General features: G+C 40.0%; 1 protein-coding gene across 1 annotated transcript; it reads right to left on the reverse strand.

Moving 5' to 3' along the window:
- Nucleotides 1–506: 506 nt before the first annotated feature.
- LOC141167421 (extracellular calcium-sensing receptor-like) lies at nt 507–8,804 on the reverse strand. The gene is made up of 5 exons (XM_073654827.1): nt 8,526–8,804; nt 7,538–8,374; nt 5,981–6,208; nt 5,771–5,894; nt 507–1,420 (listed from the first exon to the last, which is right to left on the reverse strand). The coding sequence occupies exons 1-5, from the start codon at nt 8,802–8,804 to the stop codon at nt 507–509; spliced, it is 2,382 nt and encodes a 793-aa protein (XP_073510928.1).
- Nucleotides 8,805–14,630: the final 5,826 nt, after the last annotated feature.

The raw sequence follows: 14,630 nt of genomic DNA on the forward strand, positions 1-14,630 counted from the left end.
TTTCTTCTTTTAATTTGTGCCTTTCTTAAAGTTTACTTTATATGTGTTTGCCTGTTTTAAAAAGTTTAAAAAAAATTTCACACATGTATTCCATATGATTTTACATATGCCAGATACTCTTGAAAAGATTTCATGAAAATGTAGTAGAATACATTACTTTTTGAGTTAAAAATGAACCTCATGTACCATTTTGAAGAATTTGGCATGTAACACATGTGACTTAAAAATACAAATGATGAATTGAGCATTTTATTATATAATTTTTGAGTTTTTGAAAACCATAGTTTTCTTCTTGTTAGTCCTAACACACATCATTGTGCTAAAATACAGATGTAACTGAGCCAAATTGAGCATTTACCTATTTTAAGCTACTTGCTTTTTGCACTGTGATGAATTTAGAACTTATAGGACTTATATGTTGCAAAATAATTGAGCAGGGGTATAGAAGTCTGTAACAGAATTTGAATAAAATAAGTAAATCGGTGTTCAAGGGTTGACATCTATTATCATCTTGTTCCTGCTTTGTTTTTGCCCCTTAGATATTCCTTAGCATTCATACTGGGTCGGAGCAATATGATGACACATTTAGGGAGGAACATACAAATCACAAGAGCCCAACTGGAAGATAAGATTGCAAAGACCTCCATGGCTACAACATATTGGCCCTTAGCACTAAGAGTGGCTGGGATGAAGGACACCCAGACACTGAGGAAAGCCAACATACTAAAAGTGATAAATTTGGCTTCGTTGAAGCTGTCGGGAAGTCTCCTGGCCAAGAAGGCTACAATAAAGCTTATGGATGACAGCAAACCAAGATACCCCAACATGCACCAGAATGCAGTGGAGGAGCCATCGTTACACTCAACTATAATTACACCAGGTTGGGATTTGATGTTGTATTCTGGAAATGGAGGAGAAAGGGACAACCAAACTACACAGAGAGACAATTGTACAAGTGAGCACACAAGGATTATAATGTAGGACACCCTGGGGCTTGTCCACCTTCTGAGATTACTGTAAGGCTTTGTAGCCATGAAGGCAAACATAACCATGATGGTTTTGGCCAAAATACTAGAGATACTAATTGTAAAGACCATGCCAAATATCACCTGTCTCAGAAGACATTTCATAGTTTCAGGGTAGCCAATGAAATTTAAAGGGCACAGGAAGCAAAGAAATATAGATAAAAGTAGAAGACCACTTAGTGAGTAATTATTTGCCCGAACGATAGGAGTGCTTCTGTAGCGAAAGAAAAGACACAATATGAAAAGTGTAAATACTGATGAGAAGATGGCTGCAGTGGTCAAGGAGGAGCCCAAGGGACCTTCATAAGAAAGGACCTCGATGGTCTTCAGGATACACTTGGTCTTTTGAGTATTGGGCCAAAAGTTCCATGGACATTTGTAGCAATCATCTGAATCTGAGAAAGAGATAAGAAACACGTTTAGGAAGTTATGGAGTTTGTCTTTGAAAAGCATTGATTTTTGGAAGTATTTGAGTAATACTTGGTACATCTTCAGAAGGGACATTAAGGAGATTTCTAAAAGTGGCTTTCAAAATTGTTTAAGTTATATAGGATGCTATAATGATTACAAAATGTCTATTTTTCCCGTTTATCACACGCTAAACTTATAGAGAACCTGTCAACATGATTTAACCCATTAAAGTAAAGGTATGGTCATAATTAGTGTTGAGCCGCCCCCGTAGTGTTCGGGTTCGATTCGGTTCGTCAAATACCGGGATGTTCGAGGAACTGTTCGTCGAACACCTTAGAACACCATCGAACACTGTCGAACACCGTTAAAACCAATGGCAGGCAAACAAAAACACATATAAACACATAGAAAACACCTTCAAAGGTGTCCAAAAGCTGACAAACTGCTCAGAAGACACTCTCTTTAAAAAAGCAATTCAGCAGCGGCATACACCAGTACCCGACAATTTAGACAAGAAGGAGTAGAGCATCACACATAGATTAGATAGATAGAAACATGTCAGTCACATATATAAGAAGTACAGTGACAGTGTTGGTTACTGTACTTGTCATTTAGTGTTAAAGGATTTATTAAAAAAAATATTAGTGTTTTCATGCACCGTCTCTTTAAAAAAGCCGGCAGGCAATTCAGCATCGATACCCAACAATTTATAACAAAGAATAGAGCTTCACACATAGATTAGATAGATAGAAACATGTCAGTCACATTTATAAGAAGTACAGTGATCGTGTTGATTACTGTACTTGTCATTTAGTGTTAAAATAAAGGATTTATTTAAAAAAAAATTGGCGTGGGGTTCCCCGTAATTTTAGTCTCTAGCGGAGGTTAAGCCGACGGCTGGGGTAGATGTTTGAAGCCTGGGAAGGGGGTAATACCCACGGAGCTTCCCAGGCTACTAATATCAGCCCCCAGCTGAATACCTAGCCTTTACTAGCTATTAAAATGGGGGACCCCCAAAAAAATGATGTGGGGTCCCCCCTATTTTAATAGCTAGCAAAGGCTAGGCAGACAGCTGGGGGCATGAAAACACTAATATTTTTTTAAATAAATCCTTTACACTAAATGACAAGTACAGTAAGCAACTCTGTCACTGTACTTCATATATATGTGACTGACATGTTTCTATCTATCTAATCTATGTGTGATGCTCTATTCTTTCGGTTCTAAATTGTCGGGTACCGGTGTATACCGCTGCTGAATTGCCGGCTTTTCATGTTTCACTGTGAGCACTGTTCCCATCGATTTGGGCAACCACTGTAATGCCACAACCACCATGGCTGTGGCATTACAGTGAGTGGCAGACAATCCCTGCATGATTGGTGCTCTAAATAGCGCCAGACATGCAGGACACGCTTTTGGTGCACGAACAGTTATCGAACATAACCTCGAACAGCCGAATTTTTTGCAAATCGTTCGCGTTCGTCGAACGACTCGAACACCGCCCAAAACAGCTCAAATTTGAGATTGGCGAACAGTTCTAGTTGAACACTGCTCATCTCTAGTCATAATGGCTCTGTTATACTGATTTAATAAATCCCTGTAGTGAAACGTAGTGAAAAAAAAAATGTAGCCTGCTTCTTGATTAATTCACCTTGGAAGGTTTGGTGCACTAGCCTCTAGGACAGGGGGGGGGACTGTGGGTAGGGCCTTCGGCTCTGCCGTGGCCTATCCGCATTTCTGTGAGCCTCCTTTTTTTAAATTTTGTGCTGGTACCTCCCTTGCCGCAGGTGGCGCTTGCGCACATTCATGTCCTGGCGTTCTCCAGCAAAATGGTGTTAGAGGTGACGCATGCTAAGATTAACCTCCAACGGTGTCCAGAAAAATGGTGCCAGAAGTGGTGCATGCTCAGATTAGCCTTACAGTCTCCAGCAAAATTGCGCCGCATGTGCAGATTGAGATCTTGGCTCTCGGCATGCAGAGCCATCGGTGCCATTTTTCTGGAAAACGCTGGGACATGAATATGCGCTGGCGGTGCTAGCATGAAATTTAAAAAAGGAGGCTCATACAAATGTGGGGGAGCCACGGCAGAGACGAAGACCCTACCCACAGTCCCGCCCTTATGCATGAAGAAGCTATTGTATCTAAACTTTTCAGGTGGATTAAACCAGAACCAGGCTACAGATTTTTTCACTACAGGTGTCCATTAAATCAGTATATCAGAGCCATTATGGCCATACCTTTACTTTAACAGGTTAAATTGTGATGACAGGTTCTTTTTAATGCAAACTCTTAATGTAAAAACTCACAAGTTAAACAAATATCAGACCCCTGAAGAAATACAGACCTAAGGCCAGGCACCCCACAAAAATTATATAACCTGAGAGATTTCCAAATAAATTGTGACCACTGAGCCCCTAAAGAAATACAAACCCTGGACCAAACCCTTAAAAACTACAGATCCCATACCAATGTGAAATATACACTTCAGACCAAATCCCTTTTCATACAGGCCCCAGACCAGACATATAGATACTTACCTCTCCTCCTCAGTCTGTAAGATACTACCACAAATGGAGTTCTGTCCAAGACCGAATTCTGCCTGTAGCAGTACCCAGTGGTGTACAGGAATGCAGGAACAAGGAGAGGTAATATATATTTTAATGGTCGCTATCATTTCAACAACCTTTACTTATATCAATAATAGAGAGCAAGCAAATATAGCAAACTTCTTCTTTATCACACTGCTTTTGCAACTGATCATTTACTCTGAAAAACTACAAAAATCTGTCAGAACAAGATGAAATGCCAGCTCACTGAGGGATCAGATTATAACTGTTGATTGAAGTCTATGGAAAATATAGGGAAAGGAGAAAAGATGAGCAAAGTAAGAAAGACAGACCTTGATACACCTCTGTAATAAGTGTTTCATCTCCCCATGAGCTGGATTCACAGCTACACTCAATAGTTACAAATAATTTTGGTGCCACTGGATATGTGCAACATTGTGACCAGAGAGCAAAATTCCCCATGTCTATGTGTGTTGTGTATGGAAGACATCATAAGAATCATATCAACTCCAATCCACCCACTCGCTCAGGAATAAGTGAAAATTATACAAACTGTGCAGAGGGGAAAACTGGTGAAAAATGCAGGGTATAAGTAATATTATGGCCAGAGATAGTGTTATTCCTCATGTACATGTAAGGAGATGAACATGTTGCCCACGTTCCACATTGAAGAAACAAATATATTGTTATAATGTTATATTGTGTAATGTGAACTGTGATGTGTAATGTGAATTGTGCCTTGTTTTGGTGATGGGGACAAAGTGTGTTGATAGTGAAAGAGCTGTGTTCTGCCCAGCAACAGGTAGGTAGTAGATATGATTTAGAGTTAATAGCTGGGACTAGCCCATAGTGGAAGGGGCCAAGTTGAAGGATAAGGAGACAATTTCCTGTCAGAATGTGAGATAGAGCTTGGAGTGCATTGCAAGTGAACCTAAGGTCCAATGAGAGCAGTGCCGCATTTTGAGTGTCCCTAAAAGGAGACAAAAAGAAAGAGATAGTGAGATCCAGAGCAGAAGTGACTAAGAGACAGAGAGATCTACCGGAGACAGGTCTTGGGAGAGGACGCCTAGCCACAAGGCCCAGAGTTTGTAACTCTTGAAAGTAATGGGCCTAAACAAGACTGAGTACGTGAGATGAGTAAAGTGTCCCAGGCGGGAGTTCCACAGCTCCAGTCGCACCGGCCATTTTGACACCCTTAAGAGAAAGAGGATGTGGAATTGCGGGAAGAGTACATGACTCTTGCTAAGCAGGACTGTAACTCAAGCTGAGTTGTGGTGAATTAGTGGGAAACAGTGGAAGCAGAGGATCAGTGGAAAGAGCAAAAGAGTAAAGGTAAAGATAGAGAACAATAGAGGAAGGAAACTGTAAAGTAAAGGAAAGTTTTGTAAGACTGTATACCTGCTATCTCTTGTATATATTTCCTACCAAGTTCCCTTTCAGTAAAAAGTTTATTTGTGAATGGTGGTCTTCCTCATTGAACTGTCCAATACCTTGTCCTGGCAAACCAGCAACATCGGTAACATGTGGCCTGCACAGGCATAATGCCCTCACAGTACAAGTCCACACACCCAGCCAAGACTTCCACTTTTATGTAACGTGCCGAACCGCAACAGACGAGTTCCCACGGCTACTGCCCCGCACCATGTTGCATACACACAATAGCTTTTTCTGAAAAGTCTCCTGAAACCACAGGTACACTTTAAAGGGAACATAATGCTTGGAGGTCTCACCTGGACAGTTGGCTAGTATGGGTTAGATCTTACTCACCAGTCTTATTTGAGATTTCCCCATGTGGACACAGAACACACTGAAAGCAACATGTAGGTTCCCCTCGTCTCACTACCCTTCTGAAACCTGGAGGACAACTCTCACTACAGACAGATATCGGAACCTGAAAAAATAACAAGAATTGAAAGGTTAAAAAATTTATATTACACTCATCATATTGGTGATGTCTATAGGTTTTCCATAACATACCTGCTCAATGCCAGAAGGCCACATGACAGCACTAACATTAATGGTGAAGATATTTTCATCAGTGGCTGCTGCATCGTAGTTTCCAACTTTGACTTTTTTCATGCCACCATTACCTCTAAGTTGCCAGTTGACAATGTCATATACCGCCGGGAGGTCTCCGTTCTCATCAAAGAAGACTTCTCTCCCATCACTCAGTTTTACATAAACATTTTGAATATAGTGTTTCAACTATCGCAAAAAGAATGAAAAAAAAAAATATATATATATATATATTTAAGAGTTCCCTATTCACATGAAGATATCAATGAACTGAAAAAAACTAATGTTATCATTAGGGGTCAAAGCTGGAAATATTTTGAGAGGAATATATCTATTATTTATGCCTTAAAAAGATCACCATTAGATTAAATATTAGTACTCAATGCCAGTCTGGAACATGTAAAGCCAGCAAGATATCAATTTGTGGTAGAGAGAACAAGACTTCCAAAGACAAAAATAAAACCTTTATTTTTAACCTTCAACTCTTTAAGACATTTTTTGTGTTGATATAGCCATATGAGGATTTATTTTCTGCGTTATTAGTTTTATTTTTGAATGCCAACATTTATTGTACTTTATAATGTACCATTGTTTTGGAGGTTTACTTTTTACAACATTCATAGTAGGATAAAAATGACCTGGTAACATAATTTTCGAGAAAACAAAAAAAAATTTTGTTTGTGTGGCCATTTTATGAGAGCAGCAATGTTCTTATTTTTCCATGGATTGAGCTGTGTGAGAGTTTGTTTTTGTGTGGAAAGATAACGGTTTTATTGATTTACAATTTGGGGTGCATAGAACATTTTGATTGCTTTTTTTGCATTTTTTTTAGGGAGATGAAATCATCAAAAAACTGCAATTCTGGCATCTTTTTTTTAACTTCATCTTATATTTTGATAGACTGGACTTTTAGGGACACTTTTTAAAATATTTATTTTTAATGGTTAAAAAGAGGGTGAAGGTATACATTTTTATAATTTTTTTATAGTTAAACATTTTTTTTCCATGTTTTACTTTATTATTTAGTCCCCTTTGGGAGTTTAAACCTGTAAATGTGGAATATAGTGAATATAGTGAACTCCTGTGAAGCTCAACCTGTGGCTGAGCTTCACAGGATTACCAAGATGGCAGCAATGGTTAGAGATTGACAGCAGCATATAAATGGTTAACAGCAGCAACTGGAGCTCAATCCTGGCCCCTACTGTTAGAGACAGGTGGAGGCTTTGCAATAACATACCGAAATGTCATTTTTTGATAAAGATGTACTGTAATAATTGAATGTTTACATAGTTGCAAGAAAGGATTGGACATCTTCCTCAATAGTCAGCTAATTAGGGTCACTGAAACTGGGGTAGAATGTAAGCTGTGGTATCTGTCCGACTCTGAGTCAAGGTTCAGGAAGGAATTTTTCCACTGAGTGGCAAATTGGTCCATCCAAGGAAAACCCTAGGGCTTATATGGATGCAATCTTGATATTAGTGGAATGAATGTTTTTGTTTGTTATTTTTTCATTCTCACCTGCCAAGACTTGATATGGTATATGTCTGCACAGCTCCCATCACGAAAAGGTCCTCTACCTGCCTCACAAGTTCTCATATCATGAAGAGATTTTGCTAAGACCTGAACAGAGGTATAGATACTTAAGGAACCTCTTAAACTGGACACATCAGTGTAGGCATTATTAACTTTAGTAAGGTCTTCCAGTCCTGTACAGATCTTGGTAGAATTAACCAATAATTGCGAATCTTCCATTACATTTAAGAATCTGCATGCAAAAGTTTTTTCCCAAAAGATTTTACTCCAATTAATTTCTGAATTTCTTGAAAAATTAGGATGGATTTTGTACAAATATTCTTTAAATCCAGGAATGGTTGAGCTGTGAAAGGCAAAACCAATGGACCCCATGAGCAACGTAGAGTATTTTTCTGCTTCTAAAATTGATGAGGTCGACCAGGCCTCACTGGCCACAAAAATATGTCCCGTAACTTTTTGCTTGATCATCTCATCCATCAGTAGAGCAACCGAAATTTCATTGGCAAAAACTAGTAGAGCTTTTGCTGTTGACGCCTTAATGACCCTCGCTATATGAGGGACATTTCTATCCACAATATTGCTATCAATAAACTCAGTAAAGGCCACACAAGCTCCAGCTTTGACAATCTCCTCCTTAACTAGTTTGGCTCCTTGATATCCATAATCACTTTTCAATGCAATAATACCAACCCATTTCCATTCAAAGAGCAATATTAGGTGAGCCAACCCCTTTGATTGAAAAGTATCACTCGGAACTGTACGAAAAAAAGAAGGAAACTGCATCCGGTCACTCAGCAGAGAACTAGTAGAAAAATGACTTATCTGGAAAAAAGCAACATCTATATTATGAAAAGTTTTTAGCTAAATTTTTAACATTTATTTTTATATGTTGACAATTCATGTTGTTGATATAGAGACTAGTAAATTTAATCTGCAACAAACTTATTGGTATGTCCAAAATACAGCACCCTACCTGTGGATATCTGTACAATCCCAAGATGTGCGCCATGAGAATAGAAGATGTTGACATGGCATGACCAAGGACTGCTGCCAGTGGTGGTTTTTCGCGACAGCAAAAGTTTGGAAGTGGCTGGATCTGACCTGATAACATCCACAAGGTTCCCACAAGTTCTTTTTGTAGAGCAGCACAAGAGTCAAAGGCAACAAAATCCAAAGTGATGTTAGGAAGAAGTTCTGAACGATCGTTGATCTCCTCTAAGGCAAATCGTATGGCCTGGAACTGCTGGTACATTTCTAGTAAAAAACTGCATAGAAAAGGCCTAGGATTGGTTAAGATGGCCAAAGTCTTGAAACATGAGTCCTATCTGCTCCCCCCACAACAAGACTTGCCTCTGGCAGAAATACACTTCTTTTTTCAAAATTGTGGCTAGTCAAGGTCTGGCTTGAAATTTTAGCCTAAGGTTATCACGCAGCACTGGACTAGGAGAGACTCAACCTTAGTCTATTTAGGACTGACATTAACCGTGACTGATGGTGCTTTCAAGTTGAGATCACACAGGCATAGACAATCTCAGAGATACGATTTAGCTGTTAGCAGAATAATCACATACAGCCCCTCCTACAGTATAAAAACACACCCTGAGGTATAATTAAACCCCCTCCACTTGCTGTACAAACATATGAAGACCACCTACTCTACAGTCATGACATACAATGCTCAGAGTACAACAACCACCTGTGTTACATGATCCATTAGAACTTGTATTCATTTATATATTATTTGTACTAATATAAGTACTCCCTTTGTAATTAAATCAAATACATCCCATACAGTAATCAATCCCACCATGTAGTATTTAATTAATTGTTGAGATTTTGAGTGATAAGTGTCTACATCCCTTAATTCTAATATGAAGACATTAGCTTCATTCACTGTATTTTATAAAATGGTGATAATCATAGTCATAATAATCTGATCAAACTTTTTCAACTTTAAAAAACATCACAGAAGCCTCATTTTTTTTATGGACAAGAGAAAAAAGCAACCTATTTTTACGAATTGTAGAGGAATATCTGGATCGTTGGCAACATTGCTACCCACAGAGGTTCACAGTATCATTTACTGATGTAAATAGTCTGTTAACCTGTTTCAAGCTAGGAGAAGACAAGTGCTATTTTTTTGTTTGATGGACTTGTTGTGGTGGCAGTGCTTACAACCTTCAGTTCAATCTGAAACTTCGCACTCAATAAGTAGAAAAGTAGAATAATCTTTATTCAGTATTATGCATCCCAGAGTATTAGACGTTTCGATCTCAATCGCAGACCTTCATCAGTACAGATTCCATGTGGAAGACTTCAAATTGAGTGAAGCGCTGGTGTGCGGTATCCACCATCGAAAGGAGGAGCTCTCCATCTGTCAGTGATGATTACCACACAACTGCGCTTCACTGAATTTGAAGTCTTCCACACGGAATCTGTACTGATGAAGGTCTGCGTTTGAGATCGAAACATCTAATACTCTGGATTTCATAATATTGAATTCTACTTTTCTACCTATTGAGTGTGTAGGGATTTGTACTCACTGAGCCACATTGGAGGTAGGAACAGGTTCACACAGTGATGCAGTCCATACCTTCAAACAAACTGGTGGTTTATTTAATGTCCATACACCAGAGAAGAAACAAAAGTAACAGCCTTTTCCTGGCACAAAAAAGGAATAACAGAACAAAGCTCAAAATAATAAGTCCATGCAGCACAGCCTCAGCCGTTTAAACAAAGTGCTTTTTCTCTGCCTCCTGCAGAGTTTAAGCAGCACATGCAAGGTCTGCTCACCTTGCCTAACACACACAGACAGATAGAGACAGGCGCAGCTGTCTTAAATCAGCCTTCCAAGACCTGGACTGGAGGTAAGTGAGCAGCTGTTCTCCCCCAAGCTCTTTCAGCTCCTTTTAAAACCCGGCTCTGTAATCCGGGCCCATTAAATTCCTCTCAGCACTATGTGTGCTGGAGCCTGCTTCTCCAGGTCCTACATCACCGAAGCTTGGCACTTTGGGGACACACACCTCCCGTCCACGACCTGTCCGGCAGCCACCTTACAAGTGCCAAGTTTCAGATTGAATTGCATTACTGAATAGGATCCTACTTAAGCACCAATTCAACCAGAAGTGCCGTGGTTGTCCTTATTTATTTGCTTACAACCATCAGAGCATAGCTTTAAAAGTTGCCAATATTCTGAAAATCTTTCAGGGACATTTTTTGGTGGGAGAGTGAGTGATGTAATTAATTTATTTTTATCTACTCCAGTAACTACGTTACCAGATTGGGTTTCAGACTCATGATGGTTCCAGGGTGAGAGAGGTCTCCATGTCTACTCCACCTTCTTAGGCTGATACTACCCTATAGTAGATACACTCCCTGCACCTGATATCATTAAACGAGTGCTTCAGTAAAAACATTGATGACCTACCAGGTACTGCCGAAGAGTGTGCAATGGCGTCCCACACATGCTCTTTTCATGTAGGTAATGTGATCGAGACATTTTTCTAGCAGAAGTACAGAGTGTAACCGGATAATTAAAAATTAAAGGTGTGACACTTCTAAAGCTACAACCTCTAGGAGACTACATTTTTCTTCCCGAGTCCCCGGCCCGGCCCAGCCCAGACTGCTCCTCTTTGTAATCATACTAAACTCTCTACTAATTAAACAATTTATCCTCTACGGTGTATAGGATTTTTTAACACGGAACTGTGAAGTGAAGCCAATAGGAGTAGTGGAAGAAAAGATAAAAATACCAGCACCAACACAATGATTGATGCAATCACTGAAGTCACAGACACAATGTGAAGTCATCTGTTGACCCAAATCCATGATTGGACATTTTAACAAAACTAGATAAAGTGAAGTCATTTTATGGGGAGTTTCACACATCATTTAAAAAAAAACACGATGCATACCGGCCAATGAACTTAACTATATTGTACATAACAGTAAGGTCTTACATAGAGCACGTGTCTTCTACAGGGGTCTCGGTAAATGTGAATTTCTTCAACAGTTTATTTATATGGAAAGGTAGAAGGACCCCAATAAGAATATCTCCATCACCAAAGACTCCAGGGAGGTTTGAAAGGCTCAGACTACATCCCATATCACTTCCATAGGAGACTGGAGTGAGGTAAGAAAATAGGAGATGCCAAAGACACCAGCAGATGTGGATGATCAGCCTGAGAGAAGGAGAAAGTGGGGCCATTTGCATTATGGTTACAAAGAGAAATCATTATGGTTGACCAGTACTATAAACATAGCAGTCCAGTGTACATGAAACTCCTGGGTCACCCACCTGAAACATATTCCATGGCTTCCTACTTACCATTAACAATACTTAAGCAGCAAAGGTGTCCTTAGTATCAGGGCACGGTTGCAACGTCTACCTCTGCACCCACTATATGTTTGCCCCTGATGTGATTGCGCTCCATGAGTCAGGGCCCTAACCATTTTCTGTACCCAACCATCCTCCAAGACACTGCTTAAGTCGATTTACCTCATCTTGACTCATTTTCCATGCAGATCTGTTCCTCTGCCTGCCCGGCATCTTTTTGTTTTATTTATCAAGGAGGGAAAGACATAAGAGGTTCCAATTCCCTAATTATTCCAAGGTTTATCTTCCTTACGGGAGATGAAAGTTGGAAATGTAATTATCTGGATAATAGGTGACATTAGCAAAACTCAGGGGGAATAGACATCAGTCTTATCGGGTCTTTTTATTTCTTATCACTTTAAAAAAAAAATGTGGCTTCATGAATAAGAGCATGTTTTATGGCAGAAGTATAAGTTTACTATTATAAAAGACAATTATGATGAATTATTTTTGAGTACACCCCACTGCTATGCAGCTGTTATTTTTACAATGCTGAGCAAGTCTAGGTGGGGAGGACTGGAGTCTAATTTACTACTCAGTTACATGTATTATTCTAAAATAGAATTAAAAATGCACCACACAAGTCACAGTGTCACATTAGCGATGAGCGAGCATTTAAATGCTCGGGTACTCGTTGTTCAGGTCGAACAAATCGTAATGCTCGGGTGCTTGAGCCGAGCAAATAGCCCAATGTAAGTCTATGGGAAACTCAATCATTTTTACGGCAACCTCCCCCCCCCCACCCACAGGAGGTCTGCAGGGGGCCTAAAAATTGCCCAAATCGATGGGATCAGTGCTCAAATGACATGGGAACAGCATGGGAAAGAGCCATGGAAGTGTCTCTGAATCCCAGATCACTGCTGTCAACAACGATGTCAGAGTATTACGCCACTTTTACGGACTCACAATAAAACATACAAAAACTAAACCAAAATGGATTTTCCTGGGAAAAATGTTAAGGAACATCCTTTCCAGGGTAATGACTTGTATATAAGGCAAAATAAATAGCCATAAACAAAAATGCTCCTCCACACCTTGAGTTATGTTCACAGCGTTTTTGATGCGATTTTGCACTTTTGCATTGCGGTGAATAATACATTTACCAGTAAGTGTCATTTTAACATTTTATTACCTTATCTGGCCATGTGGTGTGCGAGACATGATCAGACACATCCGGTTTCATTTAGGAAGGAGGGACTCTGAAAGTCACAAAGCCTTTATTTATAGGGCCATCAGGCAGCTCATACTATTGTTAAAGGTCCAGCAGTCGGCCCTCACTACTGTTAGAGGGCCATCAGCTGGCTATGTTTTGTTGTTCCCATTATTAAGGAGAAGGTCTCCTATACTGTTACAGCTTATGCAGTGACTTCAATGCCTGCCAAAAATTTGGAAAAACCCCAATACCCCTTTGAGGAGACATAGAGGGCCTGATTTAAAAAAAATATTTCCCATTATTAAGAAGTGGGTCTCCTATACTGTTATTGCGTATGCCGTGACTGAAAGGGCTGCCCAAATTTTGGGAAAAACCCAATACCAATTTGAATACACATAGAGGCGGGCCTCAGTAAATAAAATGTTCCAATTATAACGGAGCGGTTCTGCTATACAGTTATTGTGCATGCAGTGACTACAACGGCCGCCTAAGTTTTGGAAAAACCCCAATACCCCTTTGAAGAGACATAGAGGAGGGCCTCAGGTAAAATAAATGTTCCTATTATAATTAAGTGGGTATCCTATACTGTTATTGCATATGCAGTGACTGCAAGGGCTGCCAAAAATTAGGATGGACCCCAATACCCCTTTGAAGAGACATAGAGGAGGGCCTCAGTAAAATAAATGTTCCCATTATGAAAGAACGGGTCTCCTATACTGTTATTGCTCATGCAGTTACTGGAAGGGCTGGCAAAAATTAGACGCACTCCAATACCCCTTTGAAGAAACGTAGAGGAGGTCCTCATTTAAAAAATTGTTACCATTGTTAGTGAATGGGTCTTCTATACTGGTAATGTATATGCAGTGAATGCAAGGCCTGGCAAAAAAATTGGACGCCTCAGTAAAAAAAATGTTCCCATTATAAAGGAGCGAGTCTCGTATACTTGTAATGCCCATGCAGTGACTGCAAGGACTTGCAAAAACTTGGACGCACTCCAATACCCACTTGAAGAGATGTAGAAGAGGTCCTCATTAAAAAAATTCTTACCATTTTTAAGGAAGGTGTCTCCTATACTGGTAATGGAGAAGGAGGAGGACAACAAAAAAGCCAAAATCAGGAAGTTCATACGCATGTCTGGGTGTGAAGAGCTGCATGGGAATAGACCTCCCAAAAAAGCCACTGGATTTGGATATGTTCCGCTGCTATCATCCGGTTGTGTTCACAAGTCTGGCCCAATCCAACCCTTGTTCATTATAAGAGTCAGCCTGTCAGTATTTTCAGATGACAGGTGGGTGCTCCTATCGGTTATAATGCACCCGGCGGCAATACAAAATCCGCTCTGACAAAACGCTAGCGGCAGGGCAGGCCAGGACCTCCAAGGCATAGAGAGCCAGTTCATGCCACTGGTACAGCTTGGATACCCAATAATTATAAGGCACAGAGGAATCACGTAGGACATTAGTATGGTTGTCAAGGTACTCCTTCAGCATCTTCCCAAACTTTTCCCTTATTGTTAGAATACCCAGCGCATCAGGGCCTGGGCATTGGGA

Source organism: Phyllobates terribilis, unplaced genomic scaffold (genome assembly GCF_046119375.1).
Source record: "Phyllobates terribilis strain yellow unplaced genomic scaffold, ASM4611937v1 Scaffold_11__3_contigs__length_659146591, whole genome shotgun sequence".
Classification (NCBI taxonomy): domain Eukaryota; kingdom Metazoa; phylum Chordata; class Amphibia; order Anura; family Dendrobatidae; genus Phyllobates; species Phyllobates terribilis.